Here is a 27,468-nt window from a genome sequence, read left to right as displayed (position 1 = left end):
CTACGATGTAACAGGGGACCTGATCCTGCGATCAGACCTGCTAAAGTCCTAAGCTAGTCTGTACGAAGACCTATAGATGTGGGGGAGGAATCCCTACAAGTACTAAGGACTGGGAGGAATATGGGACACCTCCTAACTGAAATAGTAGCAGACAGACGAACAAACAAAATATAAAGAACATAGAGGTCAGTAAACCAAGCAAACTAACAGAGCAAGACACAGAGCACAGGCTAGCTAGAAAGTAGAAATACAATGAAGTCCAGCAAAGCCAGAAGGGCGGAGCAGGATAAATAGGCCAACAAGGTCATGTGACCAGCAAAGGAAAAAAAACCTAACAGCAAGGTTCTAACAGTACCCCCCCTTCTAAGAGGATCCTCCGGATCCCCTAGGACCAGGCTTATCAGGAAATCTCCTGTGAAACGCTCTGATAAGTCTGGACGCGGAAACATCATCAGACCTCACCCAAGAGTTATCCTCGGGTCCGAAACCTTTCCAGGCCACAAGATACTGCAAACTACCTCTATACCGTCTAGAGTCAAGGATGCGAGAAATTTCATATTCCCCGTCCTCCACCACCGGAGGAAAAGAGGCAGAGGCGTCACCATCCGACACAACAGCTTTTTTTAACAGAGAGACATGAAAGACCGGATTAATTCTCCAGGAGGTAGGAACCTCCAACCTAACAGCAGATTGGTTGACAACCTGAAGCACCTTAAAGGGCCCTACAAACTTGGGACCCAATTTCTTAGAAGGAATCCTCAACCGCAGATTCCTAGAGGACAACCAAACCATGTCACCAACAGCGAACAAAACCTCCTGTCGTTTCCTATCAAAGTAGTCTTTAGATTTTCTGTTGGCCTCCTGAAGATTACCACGCACATCCGTCCAAACTCTTTCCAAATCACCGGAAAAATTCTCCTCCTCAGGCACGGCAGATCCCAACTTGGAGAACGACCCAAACGACGGATGTCTCCCAGAACAACAAAAAAAAGGCGAACAACCAGCAGAAGAAGATGTATGATTGTTCAGAGCAAATTCGGCAAGTGGCAGAAACTCAGACCACCCCTCTTGATTGTCTGCCACAAAACAACGCAAGAACTGCTCAACATCCTGGTTTTTCCTTTCTGTCTGGCCATTAGATTCAGGATGATATCCGGACGAAAACGACAAATGAATTCCCAACCTGTCACAAAAGGCACGCCAAAAACGAGCCACGAACTGAGGACCCCTATCAGAAACAATGTCAGTAGGAACGCCATGAAGTCTGACAATTTCCTTGACAAAGGCCTTAGCGAGAGTTTTAGCGCAGGGCAGTTTGATGAAGGGAACCAAGTGACACATCTTACTAAAACGGTCCACGACCACCCAGATGACAGTAAAACCCTCAGAGGGGGGAAGGTCAGTTATAAAGTCCATAGCCAAATGTGTCCAAGGAGCACTGGGGACCTCCAAAGGACAAAGCAACCCCGCAGCAGGAGTATGTGAGGACTTAGATCTAGCACATACAGTACATTGGCGTACCCACTTAATGACTTCCTTCTGCCATCCAGGCCACCAAAAACTGCGACCCACCAGTCTCTTGGTCTCAGAGATTCCGGGATGACCTGCCAACCGAGATTCGTGACACTCAACAAACAAATCTCTCCTAAAGGTCCCAGGCACAAACAACCTCCCATGAGGAGTGTTAGATGGGGCATTCTCCTGAGCTTTAAGAATCTCATCTTCCAAAACGGAGTCTAAAGCAGCTATCACAACACCTTCTTGTAAAATGTTTTCCTCTTTCTCAGCACCGACTATGGGAGAAAAACTGCGAGACAAGGCATCCGCCTTAACATTCTTAGTACCAGGGATGTAAGTAACGGAGAAATTAAACCGCGAGAAAAACAGTGCCCACCTAGCCTGACGGGCATTCAGGCGCTTGGCAGCGTCAAGATATATCAGATTTTTATGATCCGTAAGAACCTGAACGGGAAATTCCGCACCTTCCAAGAAGTGGCGCCAGTGTTCAAATGCGAGTTTAATAGCCAATAATTCCCGATTACCAATATCGTAATTCAATTCAGTCTCCGAAAATTTTTTTGAAAAAAAGGCACAGGGATGTAATCCATCCCCGTTATCCTGAGACAATACTGCGCCAACCCCCACAGAGGAAGCATCAACCTCAACCAAAAACGGCCTAGTAACATCAGGCTGCATAAGGATGGGAGCAGAGGTGAACCTCTCCTTGAGATACACAAAAGCTTCAATGGCCTCAGAAGACCACTGAACCGCATCAGCACCTTTCCTGGTGAGATCAGTCAGAGGTTTGACAATACTAGAAAAATTTTTTATGAATTTTCTATAGTAATTGGCGAAACCCAAAAACCTCTGTATCGATTTCAAACCAATAGGCCTAGGCCATTCCTGCACAGCCTGAACCTTAACCGGATCCATCTCAAAACCTTTGCTGGAGATAATGTAGCCCAAAAAACTAATTCTCTGTACAGCGAACTCACATTTCTCCAGCTTAGCAAAAAGCGAATTGTCCATTAATAACTGTAATACCTCACGCACGCTCCGCCAATGAGACTCCAGATCTGGCGAATAAATCAAAATGTCATCCAAATACACAACCACATTTTTACCGATCAAAGGTCTAAGGATGTCATTAATCAGATTCTGAAAAAATGCAGGAGCATTAGTAAGACCAAAAGGCATAACCAGATTCTCAAAATGACCCACAGGAGTGTTAAAAGCAGTCTTCCATTCATCACCCTCCTTCATGCGCAACAGATTGTATGCCCCCTTAAGGTCAATTTTAGAGAACCACTTGGCCCCCAATAACTGGTTAAACAGATCAGGAATCAATGGCAGTGGGTAAGGATTGCGTACCGTAATTTTGTTAATCTCACGAAAATCCAGACAAGGACGTAAACCGCCGTCCTTTTTTTTTACAAAAAAAAATCCAACCGCCACAGGAGACTTAGAGGGCCTAATGTGACCGGCGGCCAAACTTGTCTGTATGTATTCCTCCAAAGCCTTCCTCTCAGGAATAGTAAGGTTAAATAAACGACTTTTAGGAAGAGTCGCTCCAGGGACAAATTCAATAGAACAATCATAGTCTCTATGGGGAGGCAAAACCTGCGATTCCTTCTCAGAAAAAACTCTCCAAAAATCCTGAATAGGAACAGGCAATTCTCCCCTATCCAAAGCTGCAATACGCCCGTTACAACACTTGTCATAACATTTATGGCTCCAGGATTTAATTTCACTGGTAGACCAATCCAGTACAGGATTGTGACATTTTAACCAAGGCAATCCCAATATTACTGGAGAAGGCAAGTTATTCAACACTACCAAATCCAATTTCTCATGGTGAACACCATTAATAGTGAGAGGAAATTCACAGACCTTGAGAGTAATATTCTTCAAAGGGGAGCCATCCACAGAAACCACAGCAATGGGGGATGATAAAGGTTCAGGTTTTAAATTGAGTTTTTCCACGAATCCCCCATCAATTACATTCAGTGTAGACCCGCAATCAACAAACACCCGAAATTCCATTAATTTTTCCTGAGCAATCGTGGAAGCAGCTAAAAATACACCCTTGGAATTTAAACAGGCAATACGGGCATGACTGACCATTTTTTTTTCTTTCTTCATACGAAGCTCACAGCCTTTAATCAAATGACCAGATTTTCCGCAATAGAAGCACAAGCCTTTCGAAAAACGACGGTCTTTTTCTTGAGAGCGAGGTGCCACCGATCCAATCTCCATCGGTTCACCACTGTTAGTACACACATTATCATAACCAGAAACTGACATAGCAGAGGATTTGCTCTCATTAACCCTAGCACGCAGTCTTCTATCCACCCGTATAGCTAATTGCATAGCCTGTTGCAAATCCTCAGGTGTAGGATAAGCAATTAGCAGGTCTTTAACCCTTTCACTGAGCCCAGCAAGAAATAGACTTTTCAGAGCAGAATCGTTCCACCCTGTTTGAGTGGACCAACGACGAAAATGTGTACAATATTTTTCGACATTACCTGATCCTTGTTTTAAACGTCTCAACTCAGTCTCAGCTGATGCGACACGGTCAGGATCATCATATAATAGTCCTAAAGCAGTAAAAAAACTATCCACTGATCTGAAGCATGAATCACTAGGTTGCAAAGAAAAGGCCCACTCCTGAGGCTCTTTGCGCAAAAGTGACATTATAAACCCTACGCGCTGGGATTCATCCCCAGAGGACTTGGGTCTCAAACGAAAATACAATAAGCAAGCATTTTTAAATGAAAAAAATTCTCGATGTTCACCAAAAAATAAATCCGGCAAACATACCTTAGGCTCCAAGAAATGTGCTCCAGAACAGTTACTCACGTGCTGACGGAGCTCGGTCACTTCCAGAGAGAGTCCCTGCAGGCGATGAGCCAAATCCTGAACCGACACCATGATGGAACAGAAAAATCTTTCCTTAGAGAATTTGCAGGCTGGACTTACTGTTCTGTTCTGCTACCAGAGCTAAGGAAAGAGAGGAGATCTGTCCCTACGATAGAACTCAGCTGAATCCCTACGATGTAACAGGGGACCTGATCCTGCGATCAGACCTGCTAAAGTCCTAAGCTAGTCTGTACGAAGACCTATAGATGTGGGGGAGGAATCCCTACAAGTACTAAGGACTGGGAGGAATATGGGACACCTCCTAACTGAAATAGTAGCAGACAGACGAACAAACAAAATATAAAGAACATAGAGGTCAGTAAACCAAGCAAACTAACAGAGCAAGACACAGAGCACAGGCTAGCTAGAAAGTAGAAATACAATGAAGTCCAGCAAAGCCAGAAGGGCGGAGCAGGATAAATAGGCCAACAAGGTCATGTGACCAGCAAAGGAAAAAAAACCTAACAGCAAGGTTCTAACAGTCGGATTGACACCTTGTCATCACTACACAAAAGGGCTAAGTGTCAACTAATCACATAAACACAATCTAATTAGCATTAGTTTCTATTTTTAGCCTATTTTAGGCAAACATGTCCCCTGGCTATTAATAACAGTTCACAGCTGTTTCGTTAACTGCTACGTCCCCACGATCAGCAACAAGCAGCGCTTTTGACGCAGCGTATTTTCACAGTTCGTGTTCTAATGCCACACTTTTGTTGTCAATACATGCGGATCCACTGCATGTAATGCCATTTCAATCGGTCAAAATCTGCAGCGGAGACTGTCGTCTCCTCTACAGAAATTGACATGTTTGGGTATGTGATCACGATCAGGAGCCGCTGCAGGTTTGAAGCTGTGTGTTTTATGCTGCGTCAAACCTGCAGTGTCTAGATGTTAAAGCATAGTGGATGGTATTTATAGAAATCCCATGTTCACTATGCATGCATCTGAGGCTGCGGATCACCCATGGACACTGACATGCGGCATGTCTTTCAGGACTGCAGCATGTCAAATTCTCTTGCAGAGTCGCTAGTTTCTGCAACAGAAATTTGACCAATGGAATGTACTGAATGCGGTAAATCCGCATGGTTCAGTGAATACATGCGGATTTACCTGCGTTCAATAGAATGCAACGTTTTGAGCAATATGAATTGTAAAATATGCTGCATCCAATGCGCTGCTTCGTCTGGATTGTGGGCACATAGCCTAAAATTAAAAAAAAAAACGACGTGGGCTCCCACGTCATTTTCATAAGCAGCAGCGGGGAAGCCGACCGCTGGGAGCTGATATTAGTAGCCGGGGAAGGGGCCAATAGCCAAAATTGTTCCCTGGCTTTTGATAACAGCCCACAGCTGTTTGCTTAGCCTTTACTGGCTAGATTACAGGGGGATCCCAGAAAAAATGTAATAAAGGGTCTCCCTATAAAATCTTACCAGAAAAGGCTAAACAGACAGCTGCGGGCTGATATTAATAGCCAGGGAAGGGGCCATGGATACTAGCCCCCTCCGAGGCTAATAATATCAGCTCTCAGCAGTCCCAAAAATGGCGCATCCATAAGATGCGCCAAATCTGGCGCTTAGCCTCTGCTCTTCCCACTGCCGTGTAGCTGTGGTGAGTGGGGTAATAGGGTTGGGGTTCATGTCAGCCTTATATTGGCGCCTGACATGAAGCCCAGGTTAGCAATGGAGAGGCATCTATAAGAAGCTCCCATTACTAACCCCGTAGTAAAGAGTTTTGACGCTTTTTCAATAAAGACACGGCCAGAATAAGGTCTTTTATTGAAATAAAATTACACACGGTTTTAAGAATTTATTTATTATTCGCCTAATCCCCAAATCCCTCGTCTCCTGTAAACAAACAAAAATAAAAAACAACCATATCCCTCACCTGTCCGCCGTCATGACATAATCTCAGTGTCCCACGGCGATCCGGGTCACTTCTGCAGCAGCCACATCAGCAATCACTGATGCCACTGCTATAGAAGACCGCACTATACACTGACAGGAGTGTAATCACTGCTGTCAGTTTACATCGCTGTGCTGCTGGCTGAGGTCACCTTAGTTCATCAGCTGATCAGCTCTGGTGCCCTCATTTACTGCATCAGTGGTGCGTGGGAAAATTCCCACACAGCACCGGTGCCGTAAAGTGTGGTTCCGGAGCTCTTCAGCTGATGAACTCCTGTGAGCTTAGTCCCGGCATTGCAGCGATGTACACTGCCAGGTGATCTGGTCGCCGGGGGACACAGGGAGGACGGCGGACAGGTGAGAATAAGGTGTTTTTTATTTTAATGTAGATTTTATTTCCGTCAAATACGCAGCAAACATCCGCAGCAAATCCGCAGATATATTTATACCTGCGGGTTTGCTGCTATTCAGTTGACCTCAATGAGCGGTAAAAGCTGCAGAAACGCTACAAAGAATGGACATTCTGCGGATTTAAAAGCATGAGCTGGCAGGCTGATTACCTAGCATTTTTGGTGCATTTCTGCGCAGAAAAAACACCGTGAAAACGTATCAAAAAACGCACAGTGTGCACATAGCCTAAAACTGTCCCACCAGTTAACCCCTGCAGTGAACACCGTAAAAAAATAGGTAAAAATGTAAATTAAAATGTTAACTCTGAAAACTTCATCTTGTCACGCAAAAAACAAACAGTGATACAGCTCCATCAGTCGAAAAATAAAAATGTCCTAGCTCTCAGGACAAAGTGATGCAAAAATAACTTTTTTTTTCTATAAAATAGTTTTCTCTTTCCCCATGACGGCACCACGGAGAGAGGGGATCCGCCCTTCAAGAACAGGAAACCTACAGATAAAAAGGGCGGCACCTCTCTCCCGCATCAATTGGTTTCCTGTCCTTGACCGGGACCTACAGATAAGAAGAAAGAAACAAAGATAAAAGAAAAGATGGACTTACCAGGCCCGGCCAGACCGGTTCAGGCAGCGGGGGTTCCCTGCCTCGGCTGGTGCGGTAGCCTGTAGCGCCACCGCTGGGGCCAGTGGGCCTCTAGGGTGGCAGGGAGACGTGACGCAGGGATTGGACCGCCGCGGTCTCCACTGGCGTCAGGGCCCAGGTTGGTAAGTATGGCGGGGCTTCCGGGGCTCAGGTTGGTGAGTAGGCCTGAGCTCTGGGGCCCAGGTCGGATGCTTGCCTGGGCTTCCGGGGGAGTGCGCGTACCAGACGCCTTCCTGGAACGAAGATTCGGCGTGTCTGGGGGCGCGCAGGAGGCGCTCCCCTGTGACGCAGCTGGGGCGCGCTCTGGAAGTGCCGCGGGTCCCTCTGGGAGCGGTGTTTGAACGCACGCGCGGGAAACCGAGGGACGGCGCGCACGAGGGGGGTAGGCGCCCCCAACGCTGGAGGTGCACAGCGGTGGCCTAGCCGGGGGGGGGCGCACCTCATGGCTCAGAGGTGACAGGCCAAAGGGGAGGCGGACCCCTATAGAGATTAAATTGCCAGGGAAGCACAGGGGAAGTGCTTCCTGGCAGGCTCTGGCACTCTTCAGCGATGAGCGAGCAGGAGCTTACAGGAGGTGCAGCCCCTGCACCCCCACTCACCATCACCTCAGAGACGCGGGAAGCGTACAAAAGGACCCTCCAGTGACACTTCACGCCAACACAGCCAAGGTGACGGCGGGAGTGGACGGTCTGGCAAGTCTTCACAATGTGGCAAGGACTCCAGCGTGGCGTCGACCTCGAAGAAAGACCCAGCTACTGGTATGGGTTCCTCTTCAAATCCAGTATTCTCTCTTACAACGGGTCGGTAAATGATCTTCGTGAAAGCTCACTTGTAACCCGGGACCCCCCCCTCTCTTTTCTTCTCAGGGAAGGAAGAGTACGGGCAAGTCCAAGCACAGGGCCTGCGCACTTTGCGCAGAGGATCTGCCCACTACGTGGTAAAAAAGACTGTGCAACTCATGCATCGAACAGACAATCTGTGAGCAGACCCCTAAGTTCGCTTCAGAACTCAGATCCCTGATTAAGTCTCAGGTTGAGGATACCTTTAAGTCCCTGCAGAAGGGGGGAAAGAAACAAGGGAAAACCAGACACCTATCCCCGGTGTCAGAATCTAGTAGTTCAGACGAGGAGGGGGTAGTCTCCGATTCATCCTGCTCACCGTCTTCGTCATCTTCGTGTGATGGGGGTCGTAGCTGTTTCCCTATAGATGGAACTGATAGCTTGATTAAAGCGGTTAGGTCCACTATGGGGTTCGTAGATCCTCGCCCTAAAAAATCAGTCCAGAATATAATGTTTAGTGGCCTGGAGCAGAAGAAAAGGAGATCCTTCCTTCTTAATGATAAAGTACACTCTCTGATTAAGAGGGAATGGAAAAAAACGGAAAGGATTGTTATCGCCCAAAAGGAAATGCCCCTTCAAGGACCCAGTATGCTCCTTCTGGGGGAAGGCGCCTAAAATAGACGTAGTGATAGCCAAGGCCTCTAAAAAAAAATTCCCTGCCATTCGAGGACATGGGGGTGCTGAAAGACCCAATGGACAAAAAAGCCGACTCCTTTCTGAAAGGAGCTTGGGAGGCAGCAGGAGGGGGGCTAAAACCCGCTGTGGCAGCCACATGCACAGCCAGATCTTTAATGATCTGGCTGGATGAGCTAGAAACGCAATTAAAAAGTAAAACATCAAGGGATAACATAATAGACTCCTTCCCAATAATGAAGGGCACAGCAGCTTTTCTAGCTGACGCCACAGCCGACTCCGTCAGACTGGCAGCCAGGGCTGGGAGTTTTTCTAATGCAGCTAGACAGGACCTCTGGCTCAAATGCTGGCCGGGCGACCTCCAAACAAAGTCTAGGCTGTGCTCCATCCCTTGTGAGGGGGAGTTCCTATTCGGATCTACCCTGGACGATATCCTTGACGAAGCTGGGGATAATAAAAAATGCTTCCCGGTCCTCTCCGGTACTTCATTTAGGAATTCCTTTCGGAGCAGGAAATTCATGCAGAGAAAACCCCCCAAAGACCAGGACAGGTGGGAGGACAGGAGACAAAAAAAGGCCAAGGGGTTTATGTTTAACAGGCCCCCCAGTGACAATAGGGCCGCCCAATAAAAGGCAGCCCCAGGTGGGGGGGAAACTTCTCCATTTCCTCCCGGCCTGGGAAAAAATATCAGACAGTCGTTGGATTTTAGACCTGATAAAATCAGGACTAAGATTCCAGTTCCTCTCCATTCCCCGTCCAAATTTAGTTATAACCCCCGTGAGGTCTGCAGGGGCAGAACAACTGGCTCTAGAACAGGAGGTTCTAGGTTTAGTAGGCAAAGCAGTCCTTCAGGAAGTCCCAGCTCAGGAGGAAGGCGAAGGATTCTACTCCCCTCTGTTCCTCAGGAAAAAAACGGACGGAACATTCAGGACTATTTTGAACCTAAAATAATTGAACAGATTTCTAAAGGTACAATCTTTCAAGATGGAATCAATAAAAACATCAGTGAAATTGTTGTTCCCGGGCTGTTTTATGGCCGTCCTGGATCTGAACGACGCCTATTATCATGTCCCCATACACAGAGACTACCGAAAATTCCTGAGAGTTGCGATACCGCTGAAGGGCATAATCAAGCACTACCAATATGCGGCTCTCCCCTTCATGTTAGCGATAGCCCCAAGGGTCTTCACAAAGATAGTGGCAGATCGTCCTGTACCTGGACGATCTGCTTATAATAGGCAACTCGTTCGACCATTGCAAGGACCATCTAGCAAGAGTCATGGGTTCCTTGACAAATTTAGGCTGGCTTCTGAATCTAAAAAAATCCAGGTTGGAGCCAGATCAAGTGCAGGAGTACTTGGGCATCCTATTAGATTCAAGGAATCAGGAATGCCGTCTCCCGGCAGGGAAAATCCAGAGCATGATGGCCCGAATATCCCACGTAAAGGACCATCCCTACATGACCCTGCGGGGAGCAATGTCCCTCCTAGGTTCCATGACTGCCTGCATCCCGGGGGTCCGCTGGGCTCAGTTGCACACCAGGGTCTTACAATGGGAAATCTTGGGGGCGGAAAGGTCACTAAGAGGGCACTTAGAAGGTCGGCTGACTTTATCATCAAAAACCTTGCTTTCCCTGACATGGTGGACAGAGGGGACAATTTAGCCAGGGACGTTCCATGGACAATATCAGTGTCACAGGTCCTAACGACAGATGCAAGCCTCAAGGGGTGTGGGGCGCATCTAAACAACCACGTAGCTCAGGGAGTCTGGTCAAAGGATTCGGAAGGGGTATCTTCCAACATGAGGGAACTCCTGGCAGTAAACTATGCCCTCTTAGAATTCTTAAACACTCTACGGGGGCATCATGTAAGAGTTTTTTCGGACAACAAGGTAGTGGTGGCATACTTAAATCACCAGGGGGGACCCGGTCCCATTCTCTTCTACAAGTGTCAAGTTCCATCCTCCAGGTAGCAGAGAACAATCTAGAGTCCCTATCGGCACTCCACATAAAAGGGACAGAGAATATCACGGCAGACTTCCTGAGCAGGACCCAGCTGAAACAGAGTGAGTGGAAGCTGAATCAACTATTGTTCAACCAAATCGCGAGGGCTTGAGGAAACCCCTCCATAGACCTATTCGCCAACTGGCGGAACAAAAAAGTGGACATGTTCTGTTCAATCGACCCCAAGGGGAACCCAGTAGCACTAGATGCCTTCTCAATCCCATGGAACCACCAGCTAGCGTATGCCTTTCCTCCGATTGCTCTCATTCCGGCGGTTCTGAGGAAAATCAGGGAAGACGAGACAAACATAATTCTGATCGCCCCCTTCTGGCCAAAGAGGCCTTGGTTTTCCTGGCTGAGGATTATGTCCACCACCGATCCCTGGGTCCTTCCGGAAGTTCCGGATCTCCTGTCTCATGGACCGGTCCTTCACCCTCAGGTAGCAAACCTGCACCTGACAGCCTGGATTTTGAGAGGGCGCTCTTAAGGGATAGAGCGTTTTCCCCCAATTTAATCTCCACCCTACTGCAGAGTAGGAAACCCGTAACCACCAGACTCTACGGTAAAACCTGGAAAAAAAATTCCTCTCATTCACGGGTTCGAAAGTATTAGGGGAGGCCCCCATTACTGCCATCTTGGAGTTCCTTCAAAAAGGGTTGGAGTGGGGGTTGGCCACAAGCACTCTAAAGGTTCAGGTGGCGGCACTGGGAGCCCTATATAAATGCGACCTGGCCAGGGATAGGTGGATCTCCAGATTCATCAGGGCATCTCATAGGTCCAGGCCCATCCCCTCCCGGAATGCTCCTCCTTGGGACTTAAATTTATTTCTGTCAGCCCTGACCAAACGTCCCTTTGAACCTCTAGCGGATGCATCTCTTAGAATCCTATCTCTCAAGACGTCCCTTCTAGTAGCCCTCACATCGGCACGTAGGGTTAGCGGCATACAAGCCTTATCAGCGGGGCCCCCCTTTATGCAAATTCTAGAGGACAGGGTGACACTTAGGACTGACCCAGCATACCTTCCTAAGGTGGGATCACTTTTCCACAGGTTGCAGGAGGTCACGCTCCCTTCCTTTTGCTCAAACCCAAAAAACAAGGGGGAAGAAGCCCTTCACACTTTAGATGTCAGGAGGTACATCATCCAGTACTTAGAGGCCACACAGGAGTGTAGGAAGGATAGGGCTCTTTTTGTGTGCTTCCAGGGATCTCGGAAGGACGGAAGGCCTCCAAGAGCACCCTGGCAAGGTGGATAAGGGACGTCATCTCCCTGGCTTACTCCTCAAGCGGGCAGTCCACGCCAGAAGATTTAAGGGCTCACTCGACTAGGGCAGTAGCAGCCTCCTGGGCGGAGAAAGCTGGGGCTTCAATCGAGCAGATATGTAGAGCTGCAACCTGGTCTTCCCCTTCTACATTCTTTAAGCACTATCGGATGGATCTAACCTCTTCCTCGGACCTTACCTTTGGCAGAAGGGTTCTGGAAGCGGTGGTCCCTCCCTAATCAGCACTTCTCTGCAAATCTCTCCGTGGTGCCGTCATGGGGAAAGAGAAAGACGTAGTTACTTACCGGTAACGGGATTTCTCGGAACCCATGACGGCACCCGTACATTCCCTCCCTTCGCACATGGGTATGCACATTTATTTATTACCTATGCTTAGTCACAGGGTGTGTCTGGCAAGCTCCTTTTAAAATGTTAAAATTTGTGTTACTAACCTGGCGGTCCTCTCTGTAAACAACTGATGCGGGAGAGAGGTGCTGCCCTTTTTATCTGTAGGTATCCTGCCCTTGAAGGGCGGATCCCCTCTCTCCGTAGTGCCATCATGGGTTCTGAGAAATCCTGATACCGATAAGTAACTACGTCTTTTTTGCGTAAAAGCACAAAAAAACTATATAAATGTGGTTTTGCTGTAATTGTGCTGACCCGAAGAATAAAGCTGCCTTATTAATTTTACCACATGTGGAACGGCATAAAAAAATTAAAAAATCCTGAATTGTTGGTTTTTGTTCATTCTGCCTCCGAAATTGGAATAGAAAGCGATCAAAAAATGTCATGTGCCTGAAAATGGTACCATTAAAAAACGTCAACTCGTCCCGCAAAAAAGAAGCCTTTGTCCCTGTTGCTATAGCAATGAAGCCTGAGGTTGGAGTGGCTGGCCTCTTATGTGTGCCCTTGATGTCTTTTGAGTGGCAGACATGTGACCGCTCTCTGGGCGCCAGGGTTACATGGTGATATACATGCTGTTTCCGTCTGCGCAGTACGTCCGTCGCCTAGGTTGCGGACACGTGACAGCTCTCCCAGTAACATATGCGATTGTCCGCCCATATGGGGCAGAGAATCTGCAACACATGTCTAGGTGGGTTGCCACGACAACCTTAGAGGTAAGGTGCCATAAAAAAGCATTTTTCAACAGTTGAAAAAATGAAAAGTATTGTATTAATGTTTTCATTTTTTTTTTTATATTTTCATTTGTTTTTAATGAAGTAAAATATGAAAAATAATTTAAAAATGTTTGGAATTTCCACTTTTAAACACTAGGGGGAGCAGCTGCTGAAATTTGCCATGAAAACCTAGTGTACAACTAGCTCACATTATGAACTGCAGTTAATGTGGGCTGAATCTGCTCACACGTCTGTGACGTCACTCCTCTCCTCCCCTTCTGGGTGTTTGTAACAGGATAAGAGAGGATGAAGTTTAGGATCACTGTGCGGGGCCATTTTGTTGGTGACTGCCAGTGATGCTGTCAAGTACAGTGTCACCGAGGACGGCCGGCAGCACTAATTCTGTTAGATGGTGCTGCTAGCTGTATCATAAGCTGGGGTTAGATACGCGGAGTGTATCACGTTGGAATTAGATACAGTGCTCAATATAGTGTATCACATGATGGGATTAGATATTGAACTCAGCGTAGTGTATCGCATAGGATGGGATTAGATACGCAGTATCTAACATATGTAAGATGTGACCCCCACTCCGTCCACTTCTATGGGAGCAGTGGTGTAATGTGTGACATCCATTTGGGGGGGGGGGCAGAGTGGGCAGTTGCCTGGGGCCCATCCTCTGAGAGGCACACGCTCTGAAGGGCCTCCCCGGAGCTACACTACTGTAAACTGCGCCGATGCAGTTAAACTCTGCGGCAGAGCAGGGGGACATGATCTACCTGCACTGCCATGTGGCCGATGTGGGCCCTGTTAGAGCTGGGCCCCTGCCATCCTCGCAAATTCAACTTTGTCGACTGGTTGCGGATACAGTTGAAAGCAAGTTGATTGCCTCTGCGTCTGACGTTACTGATGCAGGCACTGACAGCGGGCGCGATGACGTCACACTTCACTCGCTGAGCTGTGCGGGCACTCTCTACATAGACCGGAGCAGCGGGCTAATGAGGAGTGCATTCTCCGTTGTGGAGTCCTATGGGGAGTGCATTCTCCTTTGTGGAGTCCGATGGGGAGTGCATTCTCCGTTGTGGAGTCCGATGGGGAGTGCATTCTCCGTTGTGGAGTCCGATGGGGAGTGCATTCTCCGGTGTGGAGTCCGATGGGGAGTGCATTCTCCGGTGTGGAGTCCGATGGGGAGTGCATTCTCCGGTGTGGAGTCCGATGGGGAGTGCATTCTCCGGTGTGGAGTCCGATGGGGAGTGAATTCTACTATGTGGAGTATTTTATATTTTTAAGAATTTTTAATCTCACCCAGCCTATTTTTCGTAACCAGGCAAGGTAAAGCAGACAGCTGTGAGCTGTTATTAGCAGGCTGCAAAGGTCCCTGGTTATTGGGCCCTTCCCAGTCTAAAAATACCAGCCCGCAGCAGCCCTAGAAGTGACTCATCACATTAAATCGCGCTTTGCCTGCCCCTTCCTGATTGCCCTGGTGCGGTGGCAATCGAGGTAATCATAGTTGAGGTTGATGACAGCTGTGAATTGTCAAAATTCACATCTGGCATCAAGCCCTGTGGTTAGTAATGGAGAGGGGTGTATCAGACACCCACACTACTAACTTATTAATGAGAAAAAAAACAACAGAAAAATGTTATTTGAATAAAGACTCCCCAACACTTTCCCAGGTTCATCAATTTATTTTTGAAAAAAAAAAAAACCCAAGCAGGTCCGACGTAGTCCATGGCATTCCCATGATTATCGCCAAATCGGATGTCCAAAGGCTATGGAACCTTGTTCAGAGAACGACGCTTCATAGGCCGTAGGAGCAGCTACTCCAGATCCAGCTGCTCGCCGCAAGACCCGGCGGCTGTGATGAGCAGTGACGTAACTACACCGCTCATCAGAGTCGCTGAGCCCTCTGTATAATGGCCCCATATAGTTCCCCACAGTGTAATGGCCCCATATAGTGCCCCACAGCGCAATGGCCAAATATAGTGCCCCACCGCGTAATGGCCCCATATAGTGCCCCACCGCGTAATGGCCCCATATAGTGCCCCACCGCGTAATGGCCCCATATAGTGCCCCACCGCGTAATGGCCCCATATAGTGCCCCACCGCATAATGGCACCATATAGTGCCCCACCGCGTAATGGCCCCATATAGTGCCCCACAGCGTAATGGCCCCATATATTGCACTACAGCATAATGGCCCCACAGTATATGCCCCACCAATCCTTGTATATGGCCCCCATCCTGGTACACGGCATATGCCCCTCCATCTATCCTGGGTATGTGGAATATGCCCCTCCATCCATCCTGGATATGTGGATTGTGCCCCTCCATCCATCCTGGATATGTGGATTGTGCCCCTCCATCCATCCTGGGTATGTGGAATGTGCCCCTCCATCCATCCTGGGTATGTGCTATATGCCCCTCCATCCATCCTGGGTAGGTGTATATGCTCCTCCATCCATCCTGGGTAGGTGTATGCTCCCATATATTCAATGCAAAGAAGAAAAAAATCAATAAACGCTTCTACTCACCTTCCACGCTCCCATGCAGCGCTGTCTATGTTCTCTGAAGAAGTGAGCGGTGATAACAGCTGAGATCACCGCACCCCGCCACCGCAGATACTCACCCGGAACCTCTGCCCCTGGCTCCTTCTCTCCCCGGCAGCTCCTTGTCATGGCACGCACTGATTGAGCAGCGCGTGCAATGACGGGGGAATGTGAAGCTCGCAGCTTACACTGCGGGCTCCAAAAAGATGCCGCAATCTCCTCCCACGGCTGTGACCTGGACAGCCCACGGGGCGTGCCCAGGTCGCAGCTAGAGGCAGGAGGAGCGGCTTCTAATGTAAGAGATAGGGTCAGTGACCAACTCCTGTCTCTTATGGCCAGGGCTGCCGTAAGTGAGGTGTGTAAGATGCTGCTTAGCTTTTAACACACCCCCCAAATAAAAATGGCAGCCACGAGTGTCCAATGTAAAAATTAATCAATAAAAAACTAATAAAGTTGTACATTTTAATTTTGTATTAAAAATAATTGATTACATAATCAATAGTTATTAATGCAAAAATTTAAAATTGCTGCACCTTCCCTTTAATGCGAACACTTGATTGGAGGAATAGATACACACCTCCGATCACTTGACATGGTTGTGAGCGTTAGAACCTTTGTATATCTTCATATGAGATCTGTGATTGGTTGGGGAGGAGTGGTCTTTCAATTTGCATATATATGAATCTATGGGATTGGTGGATTGTAACCATAACTACATTAATGCGTCTTTTTGGTTAGAAAGGATATTGCTTTGTTTTACCCGGCGAGATCGCCATCGGGTGTCAGCTGACACCCGGTGCTATGTGCAGGGAGCTGTCCCGCACCGCTCCCTGCACATTAATGCTCGAAATCGATCGCAGCATTCTAGTGGCAAGAGGAGGTAAGCGCGATACTTACCTTCTCTGCCGGCGTCCCACGGCGTCTGAATCTGGTCCCGTATGTTGTCATGGTGACCCGATGTCATCATGACAACATCCGGGTCACCAGGAGGCAGGAAGTTACTTTAGTCATGCGCAGTGCGCGACCAAAGTAACTTCTCCCTGTGCAGTGCTGACAGGCTGCATAGCATAGGGATGGTGCTGCATTCATGGGCGTACCCAGGATCAAAACTAGGGGGGGGGGGGGTCAAGCCATGGTCACAGATACCGAAGAGAAATATATATATATATATATATATATATATACATACATATATATATATATATATATATATACACATATATATATATATATATATATATATATATATATATATATATATATATATATATATATATATATATATAGTACAATGCAAAGATTTCACTTCTTACATTACATGAGTGATATCTATTGTAAATTCCACAGTAGCTCAGAAACCGGCGAATCGCTCCACACAGTATACTGGCCCCCATAAAATGCCCTCTACAGGATACTGGTCCCCATATAACGCTCCATACAGAATACTGGCTCCCATATAACGCTCCATACAGGATACTGGCCCCCATATAACGCGCCATACGGAATACTGGCCCCCATATAACGCGCCATACGGAATACTGGCCCCCATATAACACTCCATACCGGATACTGGCCCCCATATAACGCTCCATACGGAATACTGGCCCCCATATAACGCTCCATACGGAATACTGGCCCCCATATAACGCTCCATACGGAATACTGGCCCCCATATAACGCTCCATACAGCATACTGGCCCCCATATAACGCTCCATACAGGATACTGGCCCCCATATAACGCTCCATGCAGGATACTGACCCCCATATAACGCTCCATACAGAATACTGGCCCCCATATAACGCTCCATACAGAATACTGGCCCCCATATAACGCTCCATACAGAATACTGGCCCCCATATAACGCTCCATGCAGGCTGTTCCCCACACATAATGCCCCACGCAGGCTGTTCCCCCCCCACATAATGCCCCATGCAGGCTGGTCCCCCCCCCCCCATATAATGCCCCATGTAGGATGTCACCCCCCCTTACAATGCCCCATGCAGGATGACACCCCTCTTCCTTATAATGCCCCATGCAGGATGTCACACACGCCCCCTCCCTTATAATGCCCCATGCAGGATGTCCCCCCCCTTATAATGCCCCATGCAGGATGTCACACACACACCCCCCTTATAATGCCCCATGCAGGATGTCACCCCCCCTTATAATGCCCCATGCAGGATGTCACCCCCCCTCCCTTATAATGCCCCACGCAGGATGTCACACACACCCCCTCCCTTATAATGCCCCATGCAGGATGTCACCCCCCCCCCTACCTCACCCCCCTCCCTTATACTGCCCCATGCCTGCATGCAATAAAAAAAAAAAAAATCAAATACTCAACTCACGTCTCACCTGCTGCCGCTGCTCTGGACTTCAGTGTCGTCGGCCTCATCCCGCTCTGCGCTGTGACTGCTCAGGAGAGAGCGAGGTGTAAAGACGTCACCGCGCCCTCTGACCTGAGACGTCACAGTGCAGCAGCCGCGGAGGATGCAGGAGCTGCTGCGGAGGCACGTGGAGAGGTAAGTATTGTGCCGGGGCCCTGAGCAAGCGGGGGGGAGTGGGCACTGACGGTGAGGGGCCCCACCCCCCGCCTGCTCAGGGCCCCGGCATTTGCCCGGATGCGCTGGGTGCTGACGCCGGCCCTGGTGTGCGGTGTGCGTCCTGCTTCTGGGGGGGGCAGCTGCCCCACGGTGGGTACGCCCATGGCTGCATTCCTGTGCTATACAGCCTATCAGGCTGGAAAAAGTGAAAGTCCCATAGTGGCACATAGTGTAACAAAAAGTGACAAAACAAATTGTAAAAATATTAAAAAAAAAATAATAATAATATATATATATATATATATATATATATATATATATATATATATATATATATATATATATATATATATATATTGTATTCATAAATAAATTGGTCTTATGAAAAAAAAAAAATAAACCAATAAAAGTACACATATTTGGTATCGCCGCGTCCAGAACGACCTGACCTATTAAACTGTCCCACTAGTTAACCCCTTTAGTGAACAACAATACGAATAAAAAAATAATTTTAGAGAATAAAAAACGAAACATAAAATGATGCTTTATCATCATACTGCCAAGCAAAAAATGGAATAAAACGCAATCAAAAAGACGAATGTAAATAAAAATGATACCGCTGAAAACTTCATCTTGTCCCACAAAAAACAAGCCGCCATACAGCTCGAACGGCCGAAAAATAAAAAAGTTATAGCTGTCAGAATAAAGCGATGCAAAAACAATTATTTTTTCTATATAATAGTTTTTATTGTGTAAAAGCGCCAAAACATAAAAAAAATATAAATGTGGTACCGCTGTAAACGTACTGACCCGAAGAATAAAGCTGCCTTATCAATTTTACCACACGCAGAACGGCATAAAAAAAAAAAAATTCCTGAGTTGGTTTTTGTTTATTCTGCCTCCCAAAAATCGGAATAGAAAGCGATCAAAAAATGTCACATGCCCGAAAATGGTACCAATACAAACGTCAGCTTGTCCTGCAAAAAACAAGCCGTCACATGACTGTCGGCCGAAATATGGAAAAATTATAGCTCTCAAAACATGGCGATGCAAAAACTAGTCTTTGCAAAACAACGTTTTTTTTAGTGTGTGACAGCTGTCAATCATAAAAACCCAATATGAATCTAGTATCGCTGTAACTGCACCGACCCGAAGAATAAAGTAGTCTAATCACTTATACCGCACGAGGAACGGCGTAAAAAAGAAGCTCTAGGGTTAGGGTTAGAGTTGTGCTAGGGTTAGGGTTGGGCAAGGGGTAGGGTTAGGGTTGAGCTAGGGTTAGGTTCGGTTTGGCTAGGGTTAGGTTACGGTTTGGCTAGGGTTAGGGTTGGGCTAGGGTTAGGGTTGTGCAAGGGTTACCATTACTGGGGGCGGAGGTAGAGGTGAGGGCTCCAGAGGTTCCACATACTTTTTGAGTAAGGACTCATGAAACACATTGTGGACCTTAAGGGCCTGAGGAAGTTCAAGACGAAACACTGCTGGGTTAATGACGGTGTATTTTTATAGGGACCAATAAACCTAGGTCCCAGCTTCCAAGAAGGAACTTTTAATCTTATATTCCTGGTAGACAACCACACAGTCGTTCACATTCAGTTACGGACCTGGCAAGCGTTTTCTGTCAGCTATACATTTATACCTGTCTCCCATGATCTTTAAATTACTCAGAACACCCTGCCATACTGAGGAGAGCGACGAAGCAAACTGTTCCACCTCAGGAACTCCTGAAACTCCTCCCCCACTAAAGGTACCAAACTGTGGTACCTTGGAACGCGCGCAAATACTACAAGCAGATACTGTTCAATCACATCCCGATGCAGCCCCGGCCACCAAAAACGAGAGAGGAGGGAAGCTCCGGGACAAAGCATCAGCCTTGACATTTTTGACCCCTGGACGAAAAGTGACAACAAAATTGAACCTAGTAAAAAACAGGGACCATCTGGCTTGCCTAGAGTTGAGATGTTTAGCTGGCTGGATATATGACAGGTTCTTATGGTAAGTAATAACAGTAATAGGATGGACAGCCTCCTCCAACCATTGTCACCATTTCTTGAACGCCAATTTGATCGCCAAAAGTTCCCTATTACCCACGTCATAATTTCTCACAGTCAAAGACAATTTTTTAGAAAAGAAGGCGCACAGACGCCATTTACCAGGGGACGGACTCTGAGACAACACAGCCCCAACCCCGACATCCGACGCATCAACCTCCACAATAAAGGGTTGAGAAACGTCGGGTTGACTGAGTATAGGTGCAGTGGCAAAATGATTCTTTAAGGAAGAAAAAGCCTGGAGGGAAGCATCCTACCATTTGGAAAAATCAGACCCCTTCTTAGTCATATCAGTTAGGGGTTTCACTATAACAGAGTAATTTTGGATGAATTTCCGGCAAAAATTAGTAAAGCCCAGAAAACGTTGTAGAGCCTTCAGGTTCTCGGGACATTCCCAGTCAAGGACTGCACGGATCTTCTCCGGATCCATCCGAAAACCTGAAGATGACAACAAGTACCCCAAAAATTGCACCTCCTGTACAGCAAAAACACATTTTTCTAGCTTGGCATAAAGTTTGTTATCCCTTAATATCTGGAGCACCTGCTTAACATGCCCCCGATGAGTCTCAAAATCAGGTGAGTAAACCACAATATCGTCCAGATAGACCACCACAAACCTCCCCACCAAATGATGGAAAATATCATTTATGAAATTCTGGAATACCGCAGGTGCATTGGTCAAACCAAAAGGCATAACCAGACTCTTGAAATGTCCTTCCGGGGTATTGAATGCTGTTTTCAATTCGTCCCCTTCTCTGATTCTAACAAGGTTTTAGGCGCCCCTTAAATCCAACTTGGAGAATACCTTAGCTCCCATAACCTGGCTGAACAAATCAAGAATCCGAGGAAGAGGGTATGGATCAGGGATGGTAATTCCCAGAAATCTAAACAGGGACGTAGACCGCCATCTTTTTTCTTCACAAAGAAGAACTTTGCCACCACGGGCGAAGATGAGGGTCTGATATGTCACTTCTCCAGAATTTCCGCAATGAAATCCTTCATGGCTTGTATCTCAGGGCCAGAAAGATTATACAGTCTGGACTTCGGTTGTTTAGCTCCAGGGGTCAGGTTAATAGGACAGTCATAAGCACAATGAGGCAAATTCTGACTCCCCCTCTCAGAAAAAACGTCCTCAAAACCAGACAGAAAAGCAGGTAATATTTCCCTAGAGACAGTAGCAATGGAAATATCTAAATAGTTCTTATGGCAGTAATCTCCCCATTCAATAATCTCCCCAGCTTGCCAATCCACCAATGGGTTATGTTTAACAAGCCAAGGGATACCCAAGACAATCGGTGTGGGAAGATTGTCCAGAGCATAGCACAAGATTTTTTCACAATGAACTGACCCCACCCTCAGTTTTACATTATGTACAATCTGAGTAAATGCTTTCTGTGCAAGTGTCGCCGAGTCGATGGCGAAAATGGAAATAGGTTTATCTAAGGTACAGCAAGCAAGACCATGAGTATTCATAAACTCAGCATCCACCATGCTGACTCCGACTCCACTGTCAACAAACACAGAAATTTTCTCGGTTTTGCTCTCTAGCACCTCCTCTGCTGTCAGGACAAAGCAGGAAGTGCAGTTTGGTCACAAATGCACCCCCTGTTTATCCAACTTCAGACAACCAAGAGTTAATAGAGTCTCCTTTTATTTAGGAATTGAAGGACCCGTCCCGACAAAATGTCCCTTTTTCCCACAAAAAAAATACACCTTTTTTCTTGCGAATCTCCAGGGAGATGTATGATTCTCGAGACACCCCCTAACTGCATGGGTTCTTCCACCTCCCCCCCTACTGGTTCATCCCCAGACTGCTCCCCTGGCCGAGGTACACAACCCCGACAAGAAGGCTCCGGAGAAGGTGGTCTGATCCGTCTATCTCAAAGGCGGCTATCAAGATGTATGGCCAAAGACATGGCAGCCTCCAAGGACTGAGGGGTTTCATATACTGCCAAGGCATCTTTCAACCTTTCAGTAAGCCCCTCACAAAATTGGCTCCTAAGGGTAAAGTCATTCCATTTGGAATCCGTTTCCCATCTACGGAATTCCGAACTGTACGTCTCTACTGACTGATTCCCCTGCTGAAGGCAATGTAGCCTAGACTCAGCAAAGGCGACTCGGTCAGGGTAATCATAGATAAGGGCCAGAGCCCCGAAAAACCCTTCCACAGACTGGAGACAGAGTCCTGCGGTAAAGAAAACGCCCAGGACTGAGGATCGCTCTGCAGCAGAGAGATCACAATTCCCACCCGTTGCTCCACTACAATGGCATATTTGTATTTTCGCTCTGAAGCGTTCACTGCTGCTTGTTTCTGTAAAACACCTATGAAGTTAAAATCATCACTACACCCGCAGATGAATTCCCAGAGGGTGTAATTTCCAAATTGGGGTCACTTGAGGGAGGTTTCTGCTCTTCTGGCACTTAGGGGGCTCTATATGGAATCGGCAAACTGTTCGACGAAAATTTGTTCTTCAAGAGTCAAATAGCACTCCTCTCCGTGTGGCCAACAGTACTGTACAGCCAAATATGGTATAGTGCCATGTTCATGAGAAATTGTGTAGCTAATTATTCGGTCATTTTTACCTATTTCCTCTTGTGAAAATATAAAATCTGGGGCTCACATAATGTTCTAGTGGTAAAAATGTCTTTTTTTTTCCTTCACCATTCAATGGTATAAATTTTGTGACACACATGTGGTGTCAGTTTGCTCATTGCACCACTAGATGATTTCATTAAGAGGTGTAGTTTGTAAAATGGGTTCACTTATGGGGGGTCCTGCTGTCCTGACACCTCAGAGGCTCTGCCAATGTGACATGGCACTCGCAAACAATTCCAGGCAAATCTGATCTCCAATATGGGGCTCCTCCCCTTCTGAGCAAAAGTAGTTTTTGACCACATATAGGGAATTGCTTTACTCGGGATACATTGTATAACAAATTTTGTCGTCCATTTTCTCCTAATAGTCCTTTTGAAAATTAAAAACTTGCGGCTAAAACAACATTTTAGTGGAAAAAATTTAACTTTTATTTTTCACAACCCAATGTTATACAATTCTGTGAAATACCTATGGGTTTAAAATGCTCAGTACACACCTAGAGGAATTCTTGAGAGGTGTAGTTTCCAAAATGGGGTCACTTGTGTGTCTTTTTTCTGTTTTGCAATTTTGGCGACTCTCCAAATGCGACATGGCGTATGTAATCTGTTCCAGGCAATTTTGCACTCCAAAAATCAAATAGCCCTTCTTCCATTCCAAACTAGAGTTTCTGACCACATATGGGGTATGCCTGTACTCAAGAGAAATTGCACAATAAATTATGTGGCCCATTTTCTCCTGTTACCCTTGTGAAAATGAAACAATTGGGGCTAAAGAAATATTTTTGTGGGAAAAAGTAAAAGTTTCATCTTTTCCTTCCACATTGTTTTAATTCCCGCACCTAAAGGATTAATGTACACTGCTCAAAAAAAATAAAAGGGAACACTCAAATAACATATCCTAGATCTGAATAAATGAAATATTCTCATTGAATACTTTGTTCTTTACAAAGTTGAATGTGCTGACAACAAAATCACACAAAAATCATCAATGAAAATCAAATTTATTAACCAATGGAAGCCTGGATTTGGAGTCACCCCCCAAATTAAAGTGGAAAGACACACTACAGGCTGATCCAACTTTGATGTAATGTCCTTAAAACAAGTCAAAATGAAGCTCAGTATTGTGTGTAGCCTCCACATGCCTACAAAGCCTGGGCATGCTCCTGATGAGGTTCCGCCAACTCCTGGACAGTCTGTGGTGCAACGTGACATTGGTGGATGGAGCGAGACATGATGTCCCAGATGTGCTCAATCGGATTCAGGTCTGGGGAATGGACGGGCCAGTCCATAGCTTCAATGCCTTCATCTTGCAGGAACTGCTGACACACTCCAGCCACATAAGGTCTGGCATTGTCCTGCATTAGGAGGAACCCAGGTCCAACCGCACCAGCATATGGTCTCACAAGGGGTCTGAGGATCTCATCTCGGTACCAAATGGCAGTCAGGCTACCTCTGGCAAGCACATGGAGGGCTGTGCCGCCCTCCAAAGAAATGCCACCCCACACCATTACTGACCCACTGTCAAACCGGTCATGCTGAAGGATGTTGCAGGTAGCAGATCGCTCTCCACGGCGTCTCCAGACTCTTTCACGTCTGTCACATGTGCTTAGTGTGAACCTGCTTTCATCTGTGAAGAGCACAGGGCGCCCGTGGCGACTTTGCCAATCCTGGTGTTCTGTGGCAAATGCCAAGCGTCCTGCATGTTATGATCTGCTACAAGCACTAAGGAAAGAAAGGAGATCTGTCCCTACAATAGAACTAAGCTAGATCCCTACGATGTAACTGGGAACCTGATCCTGCGATCAGACCCGCTAAAGTCCTCGGCTAGTCTGTACGAAGACCTATAGATGCAAGGAAGGGATCCCTACAAGAACTAGGGACTGGGATAAAGTTGGACACCTCCTAGCAGAAATTGTAGCAGTAAAAGACAAACACACAACATAGAACAAAGGTCCGAAGACCTAGGAAAACTGACTGAGAAAGCTAACTAAGCACAAAGCTAGCTTAAGAGTAGAAATTACAATGAAGTCCAGGAGGGCGGAGCAGGACTAAATAGGCAAAAAAGGTCATGTGACCAGCAAGATAGAACTCTCCTGTTAGGTTTTTTCTAACACTGCATGGTGTTGGGCTGTAAGCACAACCCCCATCTGTGGACGTCGGGCCCTCATACCACCCTCATGGAGTCGGTTTCTAACAGTTTGTGCAGATACATGCACATTTGTGGCCTGCTGGAGGTCATTTTGCAGGGCTCTGGCAGTGCTCTTCCTGTTCCTCCTTCAAAGGCGGAGGTAGCGGTCCTGCTGCTGGGTTGTTGCCCTCCTACGGCCCCCTCCACGTCTCCTGGTGTACTGGCCTGTCTCCTGGTAGCGCCTCCAGCCTCTGGACACTACGCTGACAGACTCAGCAAACCTTCTTGCCACAGCTCGCATTGATATGCCATCCTGGATGAGCTGCACTACCTGAGCAACTTCTGTGGGTTGTAGAGTCCGTCTCATGCTACCACGAGTGTGAAAGCACAACCAACATTCAAAAGTGACCAAAACATCAGCCAGAAAGCATTGGTATTGAGATGTGGTCTGTGGTCCCCACCTGCAGAACCACTCCTTTATTGAGGGTGTCTTGATAATTGCCAATAATTTCCATCTATTGTCTATTCCATTTGCACAACAGCATGTGAAATTGATTGTCAATCAGTGTTGGTTCCTAAGTGGACAGTTTGATTTCACAGAAGTTTGATTTACTTGGAGTTATATTTTGTTGTTTAAGTGTTCCCTTTATTTTTTGAGCACTGTACTTATTGTGTGTGTTTTGAGCACCTTGAGGTGTGTAGTTTTTAAAATGGTGTCACTTTTCTGCATTTTGTGTCATATAGCCCCTCAAAGTCACTTCAAATGTTCTGTGATCCCTGAAAAAATAAGTTTTGTAAATTTTGTTGGAAAAATGAAAGAAATTGCAGATAAACTATTAACCCTTCTAACTTCCTTACAAAAAAATGTTTAAAAAATTGTGCTGGTGTAAAGTAGACATGTGGCAATGTTATTTATTATCTATTTAAAAAAAAAATTGTCAAATTTTAGATATTTTCATAAGCAAATCATATCTAACAAAATTTACTACTAATGTGAAGTACAACCTGTCACGAAAAAAACTGTCTCAGAATCACTTGCATATGTTGAAGTGTTCGAGAATTATTACCTCAAAGTGTCGCATGTCAGATTTTAAAAATCAGTCATTAGCGTGCAAAGTGGCTCGATCCTTAAGAGTTTAAAGGGAATCTATCAGCAGATTTTTTTCTAAGTAATCTGGATACAGCATGATGTAGAACCTTAGTCCCTAATTGCAGCAATGTGTCACTTACTAGGGTGTGTGTGGTTTCAACAAAAGCAGTGTTGGAGATAACTAAAAGACTAGTTGTCTCATGCCATTTAGTCATCCTGCTCTGTGTAAGCCCCCCCCCCCCCCCCCACACCACTGATTAGCAGCTTTCTGTCAATTTACAGTGTACACAGTAAGCTGCCAATTACAGGGAACATCATTAAGAGCACTGCTACATCTGCAGCAGAGAAAACCATTATTTTATCAAAACTAAACCAGGCAGACCATTACGTGATACATCGCTATATCTGGGGTCATGTTAAGTGTTACAAGACTCGTTTCCAAATCTTGTGTAACTAATTAGGGTGAAGACATTTTATTAAAAATAAAAAATCCTAGACACATCCAATCGTTTGTTTTTTTAATTTCTAGTCAGTAATGTGCACTGTAAGTTTTAACCAAAGTATAAGACCTTTTAATTTTGGTACCTAATAAATGCAATATGACTTCACAGGTAACCAGTGAGAAGCTGTGCTTGGCCCACCAGGAACTACATTTCCAAGCCTCCACATACTTATGCCTTCTGCAAAGCGTCAGGAACCACCTTGTCTTTCATGAAGAATATCATAGCAAAGGGGAACGCTCTGTTGAAAAGGTGGCGGGTCTTGTGGGATTTAAAATACCACTGCAACCTGGTGGAAAGAGCTGTGAGAGGTGAATTGCTGTTACCCTGAAACTGCCTGAAATCCTAAGCTGTACTCAAATTGTTCTTAAAGGCTAAATTAAAAATTATTGTTGGCATGCCAGTGAGTTTGTTGTTTTTTTTCAGTGATAATTTTTAACTGTTTTTACTAACATTGTATATTTACTACTTTTGCACCTATTACTGGTACTGGAGGTGCATGGAAGCTTTGAAAGGATTATGTCGGCCTGTGGTCTGAAAAATCTGTGCAAACAGAGAAAATGCAGAGATGTAACTTTCTCAGTCATAAATATGTCTAGTAAAATCACACAAAAAAGTTTTTGCTATACAGCTCACCCAAATCCAGTGTGCTTCACCACCACTTCTTGAGAGCTCGGCTTACAGGCAGAACTCCAGTGCATGGATCTCTCGTTGAGGACTCCAAGCAATATCATATCTTCATAGTGAAAGGCCAGAATATAGTACCAGATGACAAAAAAACAGCAACTT

General features: G+C 46.3%; 1 protein-coding gene across 1 annotated transcript in view; it reads left to right on the top strand.

The window, feature by feature from the left end:
• The window catches only part of FMC1 (formation of mitochondrial complex V assembly factor 1 homolog), a 77,081-nt gene extending 49,999 nt beyond the window's left edge, over positions 1 to 27,082 (top strand). Inside the window, exon 2 of the mRNA XM_073644125.1 lies at positions 26,791 to 27,082. Within this exon, the coding sequence (XP_073500226.1) occupies positions 26,791 to 26,994 (204 nt within the window). The 3' untranslated portion in view covers positions 26,995 to 27,082. The remainder of the gene's footprint in view (positions 1 to 26,790) is intronic.
• The last annotated feature ends 386 nt before the right edge of the window (positions 27,083 to 27,468 follow it).

This window comes from Phyllobates terribilis, unplaced genomic scaffold, assembly GCF_046119375.1.
Source record: "Phyllobates terribilis strain yellow unplaced genomic scaffold, ASM4611937v1 Scaffold_8__6_contigs__length_399053987, whole genome shotgun sequence".
In the NCBI taxonomy this organism is placed as follows: Eukaryota; Metazoa; Chordata; class Amphibia; order Anura; family Dendrobatidae; genus Phyllobates; species Phyllobates terribilis.
This window is presented reverse-complemented; position numbering and strand designations above follow the sequence as displayed.